Consider the following 19502-nt stretch of genomic DNA (forward strand, 5'->3'; position numbering starts at 1 on the left):
TAAGAATATCTCAAGGAGCCTTAAAAATATTTGAAAGTAGCATAAGAATAGCTCAAAGTAGCCTAGAATAGCTGAAAATAGCCTAAAATTAGCTTAAATTAGCCTAAAATAGCTCAAAGTAGGAAAGGAGTAGCTGACAGCAGCATAAGCACAGCTCAAAGTAGACTTTAATAGATGTAAATGTCATCAATGTTGCTCAAAGTAGCCTAAAATACCTGAAAGTGGCATAAGAATAGCTCAGAGTAGCCTAAAAAATAACTCAAAGGTTCATAAGCACGGCTCAAGGTGGACTAAAATAGCTGAAAATAGCATCAATATATCTTAAAGTAGCCTAAACTAGCTCAAAAAAGCATAAGAATAGCTAAAAGTAACTTATACAAGCTGGAATTAGCATAAGAATAGCTGAAAGTAGCCTAACATAGCTCAAAGTAGCATAGGAGTAGCTGAAAGTAGCTTAAAATAGCTGAAAATATCATAAGAATAGTTCAAAGTAGCCTGAAATAGCTGAAAATAGCAAAAGAATAGCTGAAAGTAGCACGTGAAAAGCCAAAAAAAGCATAAGAATAGCTTAAAGTAACATAACATAGCTGAAAATAGCATAAGAATAGCTTAAAGTAGCCTGAAATAGCTCAAAGTAGCATAGGAGTAGCTCAGAGTAGCCAAAAATAGCTGAAAATAGCATAAGAGTAGCTTAAAGTAGCCTAGAATAGCTGAAAAAAAGCATAAAAGTAGCCAAAAGTAGCCAAAAAATGCTCTAAGTAGCCTAAAAATAGCCGAAAGTAGAACGAGAATAGCTTAAATTAGTCTTAACATAGCTAAAAGTAGAAAAAGATTCACTCAAAGTAGCCTAAAATAGCTGAAAATAGCAAAAGAATAGATGAAAGTAACAGAAAAATAGCTGACAGTAGCCTAAAAACACCCAAAGTCGCCTAAAATAGCTGAAAATAGCATAAGAATAGCTAAAAGTAGCCTTAAAAATATCTGAACGTAGCATAAGAATAGCTCAAAGTAGCCTAAAAAAGCTGAAAACAGCAAAAGAATAGATGAATGTAGCCAAAAATAGCCTAAAGTAGCATAAAAATAGCTGAAAATAGCATAAGAATAGTTCAAAGTAGCCTAAAATAGCTGAAAGTAGCATAAGAATAGCTCAAAGTAGCCTAAAATAGCTGAAAGTAGCATAAGAATAGCTCAAAGTAGCCTTAAAAATATCTGAAAGTAGCATAAGAATAGCTCAAAATAGCCTAACATAGCTAAAAATAGCATTAGAATAGCTCAACATAGCCTTTAAAATGAAAAGGATTCAACAACAGGAAAGGGTGGTATTTAATGGCAAAAGGTAGCTTAAATGGGTGAAGTTTGTGGATTTTATAGATGTTCGTTCAGAGTTGTCTTCTGTCTGACCAACATGCTTGCTGCACTCTGACTGATGTGTCACCCACTCTAAGGTCCGACTTTTTTGTGTAAAACCCCAAAAGTTTGTGTTTCTTACACTGTGAAATCTCAAAAACTGTAGAAGATAGCTTAAAAGCTGAAGACATGTTGTATAGCTGAAGAGTTTGTCTACATTTTAAAGCAAAAATGAAGTCTGTAAGTTGAAGTATGCAGAATCTGTTGAATCTCAAAGTTGTTTGTTTAAAAACCCTGCATCACTAAAGAAAAGGAAGACAAGTTTTGATCAAATAGAAAGTACTTTGGAAAATGTGAAACAAAAAAATCCTTCAAACCAGCTGACTATATTGTTTAAAGGCCCAGGGCCAAGTGCTTTTATTTCAACTGTAAAGTAGTTACCAATAGGGGCCCTTGATGTAGTGGCTATAAAATGCAGGTTGTAAAGAATTTTAACCTGATTAAACAGCAGATGATCAGAAATGTCTTTAAAAGAGCTAAATTGAGAGAGAAAAAAATAATCCATGTTAAATGAGGAGTTAGAATTGGATCTACAGCGAAAAGAGTTTGACAAGTCCATCCTCCTAACTGTTTCTGACTTGGCTCCGCCCAGCTCTCTGTGTCTGCCTGGTTGCCATGGTAATTAATGCCTGCATGGTCACGCTTCACTGGTCACAGGGAGCCCGCATGCGCGATAATATCACACCTGTTAGAACAGAGAGCCATTCTGGGTGATTTTGCTTGTAAACGCAGTCTCTTTCTCCTCTCCGTATGCGAACACTGTACATGCTATCATCAAACGGATTTTGGTGTGAGCATCTACAGGCCTTGAACTATCAGTAGTGTTATTTTGGTGTTGATTGTGCAAGAATTGAGGCCGGGGGAGCGAGCTAAAAATGGGCTTCTTTCTGACTCGGATGTACAGGGTGTCAAAATATGTAACATTGCAGCAGATGGAGCAAGAGCTCCCCGTACTTGGGACAGTTGGTCCTCTCACGCCAAATGTGTGAATGATATGGCTTTGGTTCTTGGTTTGACAGTAGCGGGACAAGTTTTCCTCCATTTTGATGTCTTTTTTATGTCTGTGGAGTGAAGTTTGTGGATTTTATAGATGTTTGTTCGGGAGAGGTCTCCTGTCTGAACAGCATGCTGCTCCACTCTGACTTATGATGTCACCCACTCTAAGGTCTGACTTTGGGGGGGGTTAGAAATGTGAAAAATACAAGCACACTTCTCCTGAACATGCTGAACATGATGAAAGTTGAGCGGTGAAAATCGGACAAACTGTAGAGGAGTTGAAAAGTGTCAAAAAACGTACGGAAGAATATTGAAGAAGAAGAACAAAGGTTGTAGAAGAACAATAATAAAGTCAAAATGGCTGACGTGGATATCAATAGTGTGGATGCTTGTCAGCATCCCCACTAATAAACAAAATGGCCGACGTGGATATCAATAATGTGGATGCTTACTCAGCATCCCCACTAATAAAGAAGAAATGAACGGAAGAACAATAGTGGCTCGTGGCTCGTGTCGTTGCCCTGAGCCCCTAATAAAGTTCAAGATGGTCGATGTGGATATCAATAGTGTGGATGCTTACTCAGCATCCCCACTAATAAAGTTCAAAATGGCCGACGTGGATATCAATAGTGTGGATGCTTACTCAGCATCCCCACTAATAAAGTCAAACTAACAGTTGGATTAAGTTCATGCACTGTTGCAACAGAAATTCTCATAAAAAAACAAAATTCTCCCAATGGGGGATCAGTAAAAGTTTATCATATTTTAAATGCATAGACATGGAAATAATATGAACTGTCTGTGAAACCAGTGATCCATGCAGAAAAGCAAATAACTGCTATGAGAGACTAGCAGACAAATGGCAAAGACAAGATGATGACAGGAAAGACGGCAGTAAGAATGGGTGGCTAGTCATTTTATAACCACTTGCATCCTGGAAGGCTTGGGAAGCACTCTTTTAAAATATAGCAGAATGAAAGAAGTCAGCCCAAAGGCCTGAAGAGATGCAAGTCAGAGGATAGTCCTGCTAGGATAGTCAATAGAGAATGGCAGGAATAGATAATGTGAAAATCCTCCAGAAGGATATTTGTGGATGGTGACATCCTACAGGCAACTACATCCATCAGAGGAAAATTAGACCTGCAACCTCACACTGGGGTGAGGTCATATAATAGGGACCCAAAGCCAACATTGGGACCACGGTGCACCAAGCAGTGCTAGAATATCAGAAGTCGCAATGGGAAGTCTAACCCTAACTGTAACCCTTTTGATGGAGAAGAAGGTACCCAACATAAGTGAGGACACCAGTCTACAGTGGCATGCTCCTCAGATCAGATGACAAAGTAGTCAGGGAAATGCAATAATGATGAAGAAGCCAAAAGTGAATGATTGGGTGGAGTTGCAAGATTTTGACTCAGACTTGGGCCAACTGCTGGAATTATCCTTGAGTGGAGGAGTCCAAGACTTAAATTGTTGTTTCCCGTGTTTTTTACCATTTGACATATTTCTAATAGGTTGATAATGTGCGCAAGCAGTGCAACTTTAAAATTCACCTTCTGGCTGAAGAGCTGTCTGCATTGCAGCTGGTAAGAAAGTGGCTTGTCAGGCCGTTGCTCTTGATCATCATTTATTCTAAATCCTTATCAGTCTCTTCCTGTGTACTGCATTTTTTTTACATTAACTACTGCACTCCCCACTTCCACCTTTCTCAAGGAGTCTGCAGACAAAGAGTCTCAGCTTGAAAGGTCCTTGCGAGAGAATAAAACTATAGAGGAAGAACTGGAAAAGGTATGGAATAGCTGTAGTTGAAAGGCATATAACTTTCTGATAAATATCAATAGAAGCTCATTTAACTTGATCCTTAGAATTGATCTTTTTTTGTGAGTAATGATAGCTTACTGATGTGGTGTTTTTGTTTTAGGTGTATAAGGAAGGCAGGGCAGAACCAGAGTTCAGGAAAATCAGTGACCTTCATCAGAGGTGTCTGGATGCAGAGCGGATGAAGGAAGACGTGAGTCTTACTCTGCAAAGCACCCAGAGCAAACTAAAAAAGATGGAGCTTGGGTAAGTGTGATGAACAATTCACTTTATTTAAAACTATTTTGGGTTTGTATATACTTTTTGACCACTTTGTTAGGAAAACCTGTTCAATAGATAATTAATGCAAGTGATTAATCAGCCAGCAACCAATGCATTTAGGCATGTAGACATGGTCAAGACGATCTGCTGTTCAAACCTAGCTTTAGAATGAAAAGGAAGAAAGGTTATTCGACTGACTTTGAACATGCTATTGTTTGTGCCAGATGGGCTGATATGGGTATTTTAGAAACAGCTGGTCTGTTGGGATTTTCATGCACAACCATCTCTTGGGTTCACAGAGAATGGCAGGGGTGGGCTAGCAATCTGGCATACAGGGCATTTTCCAGGTGGGCCGATGCACTTTCAGGCCAGCATGATTGCAGTGTTTTAACCACTGGATAACACATTGCGCATGCACAGGTGGAGTCGCTATACCAACAAGGTCAGGTGTGACACCTGCTGACTGGACAGTCTATATATTCCAGTGTCATCAGGGAATCAGGAACACGCTTACATACATAACCTTCCATTCTATTTCATCCTTCCTGGCCGCCAATGGCGAGACTTGAAGCATTCGATGACCTATACCAACATGGTCATGGGGAATCCAATACGCTTACGACATCGAAGCTTCAGAGTCTGGCGCAGAATCACACCCAGGGGATGTTCACTTTGTAGGACCTCGTGAATGTGTTTGGAGTCACCTAAGGGCACACTCACACCGTCCGTACCGTGCCGTATTCTAACCATGCTGAAGCCAATTTGACCCCCTCCTCTGTCTCCCCTTTGACCCGCAGTCACACTGCTCAACGCATCCAGAACTGAGCACGGATACGTCATGCGCCAGCATCATCACACGAAGCATCCACCGCTGATGAGCTTAAATGTGTCGATGACTCTGTATACATAAGTATTGCTTTTTAGGCTGTAAAATAGCAACAGATTTATATCTCTTATCTGACACCTGACAATTTCACTTGACTTGGGACCAGTAGGCTATGTAAATTATACAGAGCCCAGTGAGGAAAGAGAGAGAAAGGGTTCATAGCGGAGAGTTATTGCTCACAGCATAAAATCTTGAACCTGATCAGAGTTTCAAGCACTTCTGCTGAATAAAACCCCAGACTTTTTAACTCATACGAGCCTCTACAGTTGTTCTTCTGCGTGTTCGTGTACTACCTGAATCCCCCCCTGACATTCCTTTATGTGCCATGAACTGTGCCATCTCTCTGTGTAATTTTGGATGCCTTTCAGTACTGCACCAAACAAGCTCTTATGTCATAGGACAGCCTGTGCCCAGAACAGGATTTAATGTTCGGTTCAAAGATTTATTTATTTTTATTTATTTATTTATTTTTTTTTTTTTTTTTTACCGTGATGATAGCAACCATCTGATGAGAGCTGGAAGTGAATATGCCACAGGATTAATTAACAATGTTCCATTCAATCATCAGCGATCAAGATCACAATTTCATTTTTTTGATGACATGACAGAATTAAAGGTAAATTAATTCAGTGGATAATAGTATGGCATTATGATTTTATAATAAGAGAGGTTAAATCAACTGTGAGATTAACTCACACACGCACACACTTGCATATTTGGCAGACACTCCTTACGCACGGAGAATGAAAGGTGTTAGTTATCCTGTGAGCTGCTGCTTGTGACTAAGGCCTAATCCCATTTCTCCCCTTAACCCTCAATCTTACCCTCAAGCTCAACCCTCAGTCTTAACTGGCCCCTCAAAACCAAGTGTAGGGGCCATCTCATGACTTAGAAATGGGACACCCCTTAATAGCAGTTACGATTACAGACTGTAGAGGGCATTAATGTGCCAAAACGGTGTAGTCTGTCAATTCGAAGGAAGAAGAAGAAGAACGAGAACATGTTAATATTCAACCAAGTAACATATATAAACACCATAACCATGGACATGTTCAGCTGAAAGTCACTGTATAACATGGCCATTAGCTAATGCCAAACACCAGTTGTAATTGGGGTGGCCATTTCACAACACCAGAAAGGAGGACACTTTGTAGCCCTTAGTGAAACAAGAATAATCAAAACAAATAGGGCTCCAGTGTACTGCCCACTACTGTACAATTTTGTACATGATACTGATGGTATCATGATACAGTGATTCTGAGATACTCTACTCATTGAAAGACAATTTGACCCAGGACCACCCCTGGCCAAAGGCCCTAAGCAGACTCTGTTATGAGGCCCCCCACTATCACCCAAACATACTCACTGAACAATACTCAAAAGTATCTTAAAATAACTAAAGGATCTATCACTACAATAATGAGAAATAGAAAGTCTTAGCAATTTAGCCCGAGTTAGTAGCATATAAAAGACACAGTTCTTGGTTAGTAAAATGATCATTGATTTTAATGATCATATTCCTTGTTGCAATAATAAGGATATTTATAATTTCCATCTGTCTAAAAAAGTGGTCACTATGGGTTAAATATTTTCATCATAATATTAATCCCATTTTATTAGCTATCTGTTTTATTTGGGTCTTCCCTTCAAAACAAAAATAATATAACCCAGATGATCTTGCCCCCCTTAAACCCCCTCACACACACCCCTGCACATATCCCCTTCCCTTACACACAGCACCTCATCTGTATTGCTTCTTTCCTTTCCTCTCTGTGTCTGCTTCAGTGTTATCATCTATTGTTAAATCACCTTTAAATATACATTGTCTTTATTTGTTTTCACCTGCAATCTGATTTTTAAAACAGCTGATCTGCGCGAGGAAGTTTGACGTCAATTAATTCCTAATCAGAACCAGCGCAGGAACTTCAGAGTTTTTTTCATGAATTCACAAACTAAACAATGATAGAAGTTGACGTTTGACAAGAGAGGTCGCAGAATAACGGGTGAATTTACTGGACAGACATGATGAAAGTTTCTGTGCAACAAGTATGATGGGAGAGAGAGAGAGAGAGCCAACACTGCACGCACTTTATTGGTCACGAATGGCACCAATTTCCAAAATGATATAACTAATGTGTGAAGGCCAGGTAAAGTTATGTTTGGTCAACACTGTATATACATTACCAGGATCATATTTAACATACAAACACTGGACTGATGTGCAGAGAAATAGAGCAATGGACAATATGCTGCGTTACGTTCTCCAGAGGAGGACAAATAAGCATCCGGCTTGCAGGACAAGGCATTAAAATTCCGCACACCCTCATAGGCTTGTCCTAGCAGCACAGTTACCGGCTTACGATCGTCAAAATAAAAGTAAATGTTACACTACAGAACGGCGATCCATAAAATATTATTAACCCTCCTGTTGTCTTCGTTTTTACTACGCACCTTTTGTCCTCCCGGGTCAAATTGACCCGGTCTTGTTGGACTGCTTATAGAGCATGAGGTATAAAATGGTTACCAATTTTTTTTTTTTTTTATCTTTTTAGTCAACTTGTTTCCAACACATTGATATATATATTACACTTATTTTTATTATTTATGGTATGATAGACCTCATTTATATGAAATTGTACCTCATTTTTGAGTTAAATTAAAGCAGAAATTTTGAATTATTTTAACAATGGTTATGATCCGAGGTACAAAATTTGATGGAATGTCAGGGTTTGGTGTATAGTAAAGTTAAGTCAGAATATTGTTTTGAAACTATTTAAAAATTTTTAATGGCAGCAAATAGTCACACCTATTGTCCTCCCAGGTCATATTGACCCGGTTGGTTTTGACTGCTTATAGAGCATGAGGTATAAAATGATTACCAATTTCTTTGTTTCACCTTTTAAGTTAACTTGTTTCCAACACGTTAACATATATTTTACACTTGTTTTTGTCATTTATGGTATGACAGACTTCATTTACGTGAGATTATACCTAATTTTTGAGGAAAAAACGCATAAATTGTGAATTATGGCAAGGACAAGAGGCATAAAAATGGATGCATTGTCACAGACTGGTATATGTCAAGGTTTAGTCAGGATATTGTTTTGAAAGCGTTTAAATTTTTTCAATGGCAGCAAATATTCCCACCTGTTGTTCTCCCAGGTCATATCAATCCATCTAGTTTGACTGTTTATAAAGCGTGTAAGTGATCCCATCATTCCGTGTTACATATTTTCAGCCAACTTCGTCTAACTCAATACCAAATATTTAAAACTTCTTCTTTTTATAATGCTTGATCTGTAAATGATAAACCTAGTTGACATGAAATTATGACATGTTTCTGAATAGAATAAGCAGACATTAACTATTTTGGATAACCATTTACTAGTTTATGTCAAAGTCCAACCAGGGAAAGGCATATTTAGTTTATTGTTATATAGTCCCCAACTGGAGAAAGGAATATTTTTATGTTATCTTGTCCCCGGTTGCAGAAAGGAATATTCCGTTTGTTATGGTGTCCTCAATTGGAGAAAGAAATATTCATTTGTTATCTTGTCCCCAGTTGCAGAAAGAAATATTCATTCATCTTGTCCCCAGTTGCAGAAAGAAATATTCATTTGCTATCTTGTCCCTGATTGCAGAAAGAAATATTCATTTGTTATCTTGTCCCTGATTGCAGAAAGAAATATTCATTTGTTATCTTGTCCCTAATTGCAGATAGGAATTTTCATTTGTTATCTTGTCCCCAGTTGCAGAAAGAAATATTCACTTGTTATCTTGTCCCTAATTGCAGATACAAATATTCATTTGTTATCTTGTCCCCTGATTGCAGATAGAAATATTCATTTGTTATCTTGTCCCTGATTGCAGAAAGAAATATTCATTTGTTATCTTGTCCCTGATTGCAGAAAGAAATATTCCGTTTGTTATGGTGTCCTCAATTGGAGAAAGAAATATTCATTTGTTATTTTGTCCCCAGTTGCAGAAAGAAATATTCATTCATCTTGTCACCAGTTGCAGAAAGAAATATTCATTTGTTATCTTGTCCCTAGTTGCAGATAGGAATTTTCATTTGTTATCTTGTCCCTGATTGCAGATATAAATATTCATTTGTTATCTTGTCCCTGATTGCAGAAAGAAATATTCATTTGTTATCTTGTCCCTGATTGCAGATAGAAATATTCATTTGTTATCTTGTCCCTGATTGCACAAAGAAATATTCATTTGTTATTTTGTCCCCAGTTGCAGAAAGAAATATTCATTTGTTATCTTGTCCCTAATTGCACATAGGAATTTTCATTTGTTATCTTGTCCCTGATTGCAGATAGAAATATTCATTGTTATCTTGTCCCTGATTGCACATAGGAATTTTCATTTGTTATCTTGTCCCTGATTGCAGATAGAAATATTCATTTGTTATCTTGTCCCTGATTGCAGAAAGAAATATTCATTTGTTATCTTGTCCACTGTTGCAGAAAGAAATATTCATTTATCTTGTCCCCTGTTGCAGAAAGAAATATTCATTTGTTATCTTGTCCCTGATTGCAGATAGAAATAATCATTTGTTATCTTGTCCCCTGTTGCAGAAAGAAATATTTATTTGTTATCTTGTTCAAAATTGCAGAAAGAAATAATCTTTTGTTATCTTGTCCCGGATTGCAGAAAGAAATATTCATTTGTTATCTTGTCCCTGATTGCAGAAATAAATATTCATTTGTTATCTTGTCCCCTGTTGCAGAAAGAAATATTCATTTGTTATCTTGTCCCCTGTTGCAGATAGAAATAATCATTTTTTATCTTGTTCCCGATAACAGAAAGAAATAATCATTTGTTATCGTGTGTGTGTGTATTTGTGCTGGAAAGTGTAATACTGTCACCCATTGCACCACGAAATTTGGCCGGGTCAAATTGACCCGGGAGGACAACAGATGCTATAAATTTATTTTAAACACATGAAATTTAACAGAAATTTTCAAAATTTATTTGTCTTTCAAAGAGCATAGCATGGAATCAGCCCTGTCATTTTCAAGCAATTATATGGAAGAAAACCAAAGTTATGACTTTTTAAATTTCAGAATCGGGTCATATTGACCCGAGGACAACAGGAGGGTTAAACAAAGATATTGGAGTGGTTTTTCGTAATTTTTAGATCCCTATTAACACAGAAATTTGCACATATAGCTCAGTTTTTTCCCCGCATTTGCCACCATCTTTCTTTGAGAAATAACCCTTAAAACCAAGGGAGGTCCAGGAACAGCTCAAAAATGAGGGAGTTAATACCCTCAATCTCACACCTTAAGCTCAACACTCAGGAGTATTGGGACAGCCCTTGCACTTTGCAGGATCCTGCATTTTGAGACTGAGGGTTAAGATTGAGGGTTAAGTTGAGAAATGGGATTGGGCTTTATCAAGGGAAGAAGCTTTATTTCACAAAATAAAAAACCTCTCACAGTTATTAAAGCCTGACTTTGCTAGAAACTGGCTGGAAATGTGGACAGGACTGAGATCTACCAGAACAAGGTCGTAGTCGAGCTGTTCGAAGTTAAATTCCTCAGCTCTGATAAAATCTTTGTAACTTGTTGAAATACAATGAGACAAAATATTTAGTTCCCTCTATCTTTCTAGAAAAAATCCTGTTGTCTCTAGCATGGAGCTGCTGCCTGATGTGCCGTCTGCGCTCTGAAGTGGATCCTTTTGTTGTTACTTCATGTTACGTCAAATCCCTGCGCTTGTGCTCCTTCATCTGTGCCGGGCCTAGGCCCACCTCGTCCTCCCAACCGAGGCCGCGAAGTTTGCTGCGCTGAAGCACGGAATGATTGCACTCACACTGGCCAAACGTACCGAACTTTAAGCCTAATTTATGCTTCTGTGTCGCGTTGATGGCATAGCTACATGTAGCCCTCTGCATTGACGCAGACCCCTACGCTGTAGCCTGACGTGCACCTCCAAAAAAATTCTAACTTTGCGTTTCAGCGACGCGGACCGCAAGGGCTGTGATTGGTCTGCTCAAAACGTCATTTCCAGCTGTTGCTTTTTCTGGTCTTTCTTACTGTTATTAGCACACATATCGCAGTGCTACATCATGGCTACGTTTGCAGAGGTCGCATTAACCGAATATTCTCCATCAATGATGGATTTTTTTGAAGGATGATGGAGAATTTATAAGGCTGACGGTCATTTTGACGGGCTGGAATGATGAGGATGAGCCTGCATCTCAGCACACACACGCAGATAGATGCGTAGACCGTTTCCATTTTGCAAACATGGACTATCAAGGAGGTTATTTAATCTATTAATGGTCATGGTCATATTTGAGACAGATCTCATGTGCTTGATAACAGTCCAGGCCATAACACATCCATACTTGAAATTTTGAAAAATTGTACAGCACCACCCTCTGGCAACAGAAAGTCACTACTCCTGAATTTCACATTGCAATACCTACATGGTTGGGCAGATCATTCTGAAAATTCACTCAGGCTGTTCCCAAGGAGTTGGCCGAACACATATACAATGGTCAAAGATCTACATTAAAGGGTGGGGCCATGGCAATTTTTTGTTCACCAGGAAAGAGCAAGTAGATTTTTCAAATGGTTATAAGACACCTAGAGCAATGAAACTGGCCAAAAAAAAATCTCATTGGATTGCTAAGAAGATTGATATTCATTTTGTAGGTGGGCGTGGCCTATTGGCTCAAATTCAGCCACCCCAGCAGGTTTAACCCAGGCCTTTGAATTTTGTTGTGCATATATGTCATCATCAGTCCTACAAAAAAGCTATTTGGACCCATGCCGAAATCTCAACAGGAAGTCCACTAGCTTCATTGGATGAAACAGGAAGTAGAATTCTCAGGGGCTTGTGTCATGTGTAGAGCAATAAAACTTGGCAATAACATTCTCATTAGCATGCTGAGATAATTAATGTGATGTTTTTAGGGTGGGCATGGCCAGTAGGCTCAATGGCGTCCCCTAGAAAATTTTAAAAATTCAGCCCCCTCAGCAGGTTTGACCTAGGATTTCAAAACGTGTGGGCAGATGCGTCATGTGTTAAAAGTGGCTGGTGCTCACTAAAACATTTCCATTTATTACAAGATTGGCCAAATCCTGCTGAAATTAGCCCAGAGACATCCCTCAAGGTTGTTATGACTCAGATTTGAAGGTCAAGAGTCCATACCTAAAATGGTGTGGTGGTGAAAATTTTTCTTTTGCCATGTAACAGGGAGTAGAATTATCTAGCGCTTACAAAACTTGTAAAGCCATGAAACTTGGCAGGAAAATACTCAGTAGCAACATGAGATGATAATATAATTTTTGGTGGGCGTGGCTTTTTGGCTCAGTGGCGCCCCCTATAGTTTTTTGAAAATTCAGCCCCTGCAGCAGGTTAAACCTAGGATTTTGAAAATTCTTGAGCTTATACATGATTTTAAGTTCTACAACAAAGCCTCTTGGACCCATGCCATGAAACAAACAGGAAGTCTCCCATTTTGATTTTTGTGGTCAAAATTCAGCAAGTTGCAGACTTCACAGTTTTCAAAATTCCTCTTGAGGAATTCATCCAAACACATTGATGTTAAGGGTGGGCATGGAATACTGGCTCATTCGCGCCCCCTACAATATTTAAAAAACAATCATCCCCAGCAGTGCATATTACCCAGGTGTTTGAAAATACTTAAGCATATCTGTCATCTCAGGACCTTTAAAGAAGCCTCTTGGACCCAAATTGTAAAACAAAAACAAGTCTATTTTTGTCATTTTCCATGTTGAAATGTTTAAAACTCGGTCCTCTCTTAATGGAACCAGAATTAAGGCTATGCTTCCATCTTTTGATGATACACAGTATTGCACCATGTTTAAGGACAGGGTCCAAACAGCAAACAAAGTTTATATCTGTCTATTTATCCATGAATATAAGCTAAATCATCACATTAAGATGAGATTTAAAAGCACTGAAGAAAATATTGAAACAAACTTGTACACATCTGTATCTCTGTATTTTATCCATCTATATCTGTTTATTTTACACATCTGTTGCCATGACAAATATTAAAGGTCATGAAAAAGAAAGAAGGTAGGGGTAACTAAAGGAATGGAAAAAATATCATCAACAATAAATGATTTAGAGAGAGAAACAGTCTGGATGTAAAACAGTTAGGTTTATTATAAAGTATTTGTACTCATGATCTTTTAGATTGTGATCAAGAGTTCCATGTATGCAGAGACAATTCTGCATTCCATGTTTTATTCATGTCATCATATTCATCTAACCACTTGACAGCTTTAGGCTGCTTCAGATACAGGTCAGTACATTCAGAGAACCACTAGATGGTGGCAAAGACCAAGTTATTGTTCCTGTGCCTGATACTGTGAATGTGCAGGCACAGGGACTTGGACAGGGTCAAAATGTTGGGAAGACATTGGAGTATCACTTACTAATGGATTTATTTGACTGTGACTACCGTCAATTAAAAAAACATCAGTGTTAGGATGAAATATATTGTTTTGATTGACAAATGGGATTTTTACTTAGTCTGTTTGTCTGCTGTTTTCTCAGTGAGTTTTGAACCTAGACTGACAGAAGAGATACTGCTGGAATCTAAGGAGTGTCTGCTTTCATTTGAGGGGTCGTTTGTGTCACAGGCATGAAATATATGTTACTTAGGGTGCTTGGTTTGCAGGAAAGTACTGTTTGTATCTGTCTGTTCATCCATGAATACAATATAAAGCAAACTGAGAGGAGATATCAAAGAATTGAGGAAAATAATGAAACAAACTTGTACACATCTGTATCTCTGTATTATATCTTCTGTCTTTCACACTAGTGATTGCAACAGTCTGAGAACAGTTAATGCTTTCAGCCACTCAGTCATTTTTCTCCTGTGGAGTGAGCGTGAACAAGAGGAAGAGGGAGTGAGGCTGCAAGCATGCAAAAGAGAAAGAGAGAGAGAGCAACTGAGCCAAGCAGAGCAGAAAGAGGAGCTGTGAAGCTGACAATCCAGTGATTTCTTCATTTCTTGGAGTTCCAAGTTTTCAGGGCTCATACCTCATGCTCATGTGGTTTTATTGCCAAAGTAACAGCAAGCTCTGGAAATTAATGAGGGGGATCCCCCTCTGTTTCTGTGAAACTGTGAGTGTTGCAAAACCCACAAACCCCATGGGAGCAGCGCGCCTTGTTGCTGGCACCCAACAGTTGCCATATCTCTGTGGTCGCGACACATCCCGACGTGCAACGGGTTGTGAGGGCCCATCATCGCTGCTTGCAGCTTTAATTAGGGCCCAAGCACCACTCGGTGCTCGGGCCTAATTGTATCTGCTAGGATTATTTTTATTTGTATTTGCCGTCATTGCATGGACTTCTGAGGCCCTTAACATTTCTGAATTCGCAGGAAACTTTGCACCTACATCCGGTCTCGCGAAAATTTCGATATTTTTTGGGTCTCCAACATGAAAATTCAGAATTGCAAAAATAGAGCCCCCTAACAGTTTTCAAAGTTAAAGCCCCCTCCTTTGACTTTGTCCTAGATTCATCAAATTTTGTGTGCAGGTGCGGCTTGGGGAGATCAAAAAAGCCTCTTGGGCCAACACTCTATCTCCAACAGGAAATCTGCCATTTTGAATAAATATGCAAAAAAGGGGCTGTTTTTGGCCTTTTCCACCCTGCCGAGGCCATGCCCTCTGACGAAAAGTCAATTTTATTTTTCACAAAGCTAAATCCACTTCTTTAGTCCATCCTGACACAAATTTGAAGTGGATATCTTGGATAGCTTTTGAACTGTAGCTTGCACCATAAACCTTGACATTTCCTGTCAAGGCACTCGACGGTTGCCACACACCTGCGGTCGCGACACATTCCGACGTGCAACGGGTTGCGAGGGCCCGTCGTCACTGCTTGCAGCTTTAATTTTCTTTGATTTCCCTAAATAGTTGATGCAATTGACAGAATATTTTTCAAGTCATCAACCGTTAGAGCACAATTCATATTTTATTGAACAAACCTGCCAATGATAGCTTTTTTTTTTTTATTCAAAATGCACTGTTCCAAATTATTATGCACAAGATAGTTTTAGAACATTTTATAGGTTGTAAAGAACTGAAAATGGTCATTTGTTGAATTTGCACTATTAGGGATTCATATTTACTGAAATCAAAAGCGATTTCAATCAAAAACATCTAAACAGACCAAGTTACTGTTAACATAGGACCCCTTCTTTGATATCACCTTCACAATTCTTGCATCCATTGAACTTGTGAGTTTTTGGAGAGTTTCTGCTTGAATTTCTTTGCAAGGTGTCAGAATAGCCTCCCAGAGCTGCTGTTTCAATGTGAATTGCCTCCCACCTTCATACATCTTTTGCTTGAGGATGCTCCAAAGGTTCTCAAGAAGGTCAGGTCAGGGGACGATGGAGGCCACACCATGAGTTTCTCTCCTTTTATGCCCATAGCAGCCAATGACTCAGAGGTATTCTTTACAGCATGAGATGATGCATTGTCATGCATGAAGATAATTTTGCTATGGAAGGCACGGTTCTTCTTTTTGTAAGAAAGTGGTCAGTCAGAAACTCTATATACACCGCGTTCCACATTGTTATGCAAACAACGTTTTTCTCTGATTTTCTAAATATCAATGCAAATGACAGTCATAATATTTTTCAAGTCATCAACAGTTAGAGTATAATTTAAATGTTTTTGAACAAACTTCATAATGATAACTATTATTTTTTTAAAATAAAAACCTCAAAATGCACTTTTCCACATGTTCCACATTATTAAGCAGGCCACAGGTTTCAGCAATATGGGGAAAAAAAAGGATCTCTCTCCTGCTGAAAAGTGTCAAATAGTGTAATGCTTTGGACAAGGAATGAAAACATTCAATATTTCAGGAAAAATTAAGCATGATCGTCGTACTGTTAAGGAATTTGTGGCTGATTCAGAGCACAGACGGGTTTGTGCAGATAAAGACATAATGAGGAAGGTTTCTGACGGACAAATACATCAGATTAAGAGAGCAGATGCTAAAATGCCATTACAAAGCAGCAAACAAGTATTTGAAGCTGCTGGTGCCTCTGGAGTCCCACCAACCTCAAGGTGTAGGATCTTCCAGAGGCTTGCAGTCGTGTATAAACCTACTATTCAGCCACCCCTAAACAATGCTCACAAGCAGAAATGGTTGCAGTGGGCCCAGAAATAAATGAAGACTCATTTTCAAACAGTCTTGTTGACTGATGAGTGCAACCCTGGATGGTCCAGATGGAGGAGTAGTGGATGATTAGTGGATGGCCACCATGTCTCAATGAGGCCGGGACGTCAACAAGGAGGGGGCGGAGTCATGAGGAGAGAGCTGATAGGCCCCTTTAGGGTCCCTGAAGGTGTGAAAATGACCTCGGCAAAGTATATAGAGTTTCTGACTGACCACTTTCTTCCATGGTACAAAAAGAGAATCGTGCGTTCTGTAGCCAAATTTTCTTCAAGCATGACAATGCTCCATCTCATGCTGCAAAGAATCCCTCTGTGTCATTGGCTGCTATGGGCATAAAAGGAGAGAAACTCATGGTGTGGCCCCCATCCTCCCCTGACCTCAACCCTACTGAGAACCTTTGGAGCATCCTTAAGCTAAAGATCTATGAGGGTGGGAGGCAGTTTACATCAAAATAGCAGCTCTGGGAGGATATTCTGACATCCTGCAAAAAAAATTCTAGCAGAAACTCTCCAAAAACTCACAAGTTCAATGGATGCCAGAATTGTGAAGGTGATATCAAAGAAGGGCTCCTATGTTAACATGGAACTTGTTCTGTTAAGATGCTTTTGATTGAAATAGCTTTGATTTCAGTAAATATGACCCCCTGATGCTGCAATTTCTACAAATGACCATTTTCAGTTCTTTATATCCTATAAAATGTTTTAAAAAGCTGTTGTGCTTAATAATGTGGAACAGTGCATTTTGAGGGTTTTTTTTTTTTTTTAAATAACTTTTGTCATTATGAAGTTTGTTCATAAACATTTGAATTATGCTCTAATGGCTAATGATTTGAAAAATATTATGTCATTTGCATTAATATTTAGGAAAATCAGAGAAAAATATCATTTGCATAATAATGTGGAATGCGGTGTACGTTGCAGAGGTCATTGTCACACCTTCAGGGACCCTAAAGGGGCCTACAAGCACTCTCCCCATGATTATGGCCCAAAACATGAATCCGCCACTTCCTTGCTGACATTGCAGCCTTGTTGTGACATGGTGGCCCCCCACCAACCATGCACTACTCCATCCATCTGGACCATCCAGGGTTGTACAGCACTTATCAGTAAAGAATACTGTTTGAAAATGAGTCTTCATGTATTTCTGGGCCCACTGCAACTGTTTCTGCTTGTGAGCATTTGTTAGGGGTGGCTGAATAGTAGGTTTATGCATGACTGCAAGCCTGTTGAGGATCCTACACCTCGAGGTTTGTGGGACTCCAGAGGTAGCAGCAGCTTCAAATACCTGTTTGCTATTTTGTTGTGGCTTTTTTTTTTTGCAGCTGTTTTCTTAATCTGATGTATTTGTCTGGCAGAAACTTTCCTCATTATGCCTTTATCTGCACAAACCCATCTGTGCTCTGAATCAGTCACACATTTCTTTACAGTACGATGGTTACACTTACGTTTTTGTGATTTACAAACCACAAAAAAAGTTTAAAAACTCTGGTTTGTTTAATATTTCTTCATTTAAACACCATACTGCTACTAATTTATCTCAAACAAAAATACAAGTAAATGGTAATATTTTAAATGTTAATTTATAGATAATAATAATAATAATAATAATAAAAATACATTTTTTAGTAAAAAGCGCTTTCAATGTGCTTTACATAAAGTTAAAATAATGACAATAAACACTTGATTATAAGAACATTTAAAAATCCAATTATTACTTAAACTAAAGAAATGCTGTGATTAATCATGTTTAATCACAGCATAGTGATGTGATCAACTTAATAAATTTTTGTAATCAATTGACAGCACTACATTTTATTTACTTCCTATTGAGCAGGGATGATATGTCCACCATACATAAGGAAGTCCGTCAAATCAGAAAACAAACCACAAGATAAGATAAGGGGAGGGGGGGTTGCTGTATTATGGGACAACGGAAGGGTGTCTACTGTTAAGTCATATTAGACCTCTTGTGAGGGGCCGGTTTGAGCCAAAATGAGAGGGCCAAATTTTCTTCCCAGTCCAGCTCTGGTGAATGGTCATAATAGAGAAAACATTCAGTGAGCAGCAGTGCCCTGCACCAAAATGCGATGTGAATGGCTGATGTCAGAGGAGTCTGACAAAGACTGGTTTGAGCTGATAGAGAAACAGCATTAGCACAATCAACCAGTTTTTGATACAGAGGTATGCAGAAGAGTATCTCTGAACACAACATATAAAATGTGGAATCTTGAAGCATGGGCTGTAGTAGAAGATCACACCAGGTGCCTCTCCTGTACCATAAGAACAGGAAACTGAGACTGCAAGTTGCACAGGATCACTTAAACTGGGGCTTTAAGATTTGAAAATCATTGCATGAGAAACATGAGACATTCAAAGGGACCAGTCAGAAGATGGATAGACAGACAGATAAGTTTTAGCTGTTTCCACAAACACAAAGGGCAGGAAATACAAAAGAGTATAACAGATAAAGGAAATCCTAAAGCAAAAATGACTGTGGTCTGTCTTACCACTGGATCACTCAGCAGTGTAACAACAATAACTGGTTTAAACTTACTGTTGAACAAAGGCTTAAAGACCAGTTTTTGCAAAAGTGGCAAAATAAGCTGAAAAGTAAACGTGATTTATATGTGGAATTTAAAGAGATCAAACTGGAAAAGTATTTATTATCTGGAAACCAAAAGAATAGACAAGCTATTTGTAACTTTTGATTGAACACCACCAGGATTCCTAAGGTCACTGGGAGGTATAAAGGGCTCTACAGAACTCAAAAGGATTTGTAACCTCTTTAATGATAATCATCCAGGTGCTGAGCACCATCTTTGGTTTGAGTGTAAGAATGTAAGCATAATGAATTATCAAGAAATGTTTATACCAGTCTTAACTGTCCTATGTTTAATTTCTGTTCCAATCAGAGAAACCAACATTTATCTGTTAAACTTGGT

The 19502-nt window shown here is 38.7% G+C and overlaps 1 protein-coding gene across 3 annotated transcripts in view; it reads left to right on the forward strand.

The window, feature by feature from the left end:
- The window catches only part of sclt1 (sodium channel and clathrin linker 1), a 95867-nt gene that overhangs the window by 57352 nt on the left and 19013 nt on the right, over positions 1–19502 (forward strand). For all 3 annotated transcript variants that reach the window (XM_041784386.1, XM_041784387.1, XM_041784388.1), the window contains 3 exons: positions 3918–3989; positions 4117–4191; positions 4325–4467. In XM_041784386.1, the coding sequence (XP_041640320.1) occupies positions 3918–3989; positions 4117–4191; positions 4325–4467 (290 nt within the window). The remainder of the gene's footprint in view (positions 1–3917; positions 3990–4116; positions 4192–4324; positions 4468–19502) is intronic.

The sequence above is a fragment of the Cheilinus undulatus genome, linkage group 4 (genome assembly GCF_018320785.1).
Source record: "Cheilinus undulatus linkage group 4, ASM1832078v1, whole genome shotgun sequence".
Lineage (NCBI taxonomy): Eukaryota > Metazoa > Chordata > Actinopteri > Labriformes > Labridae > Cheilinus > Cheilinus undulatus.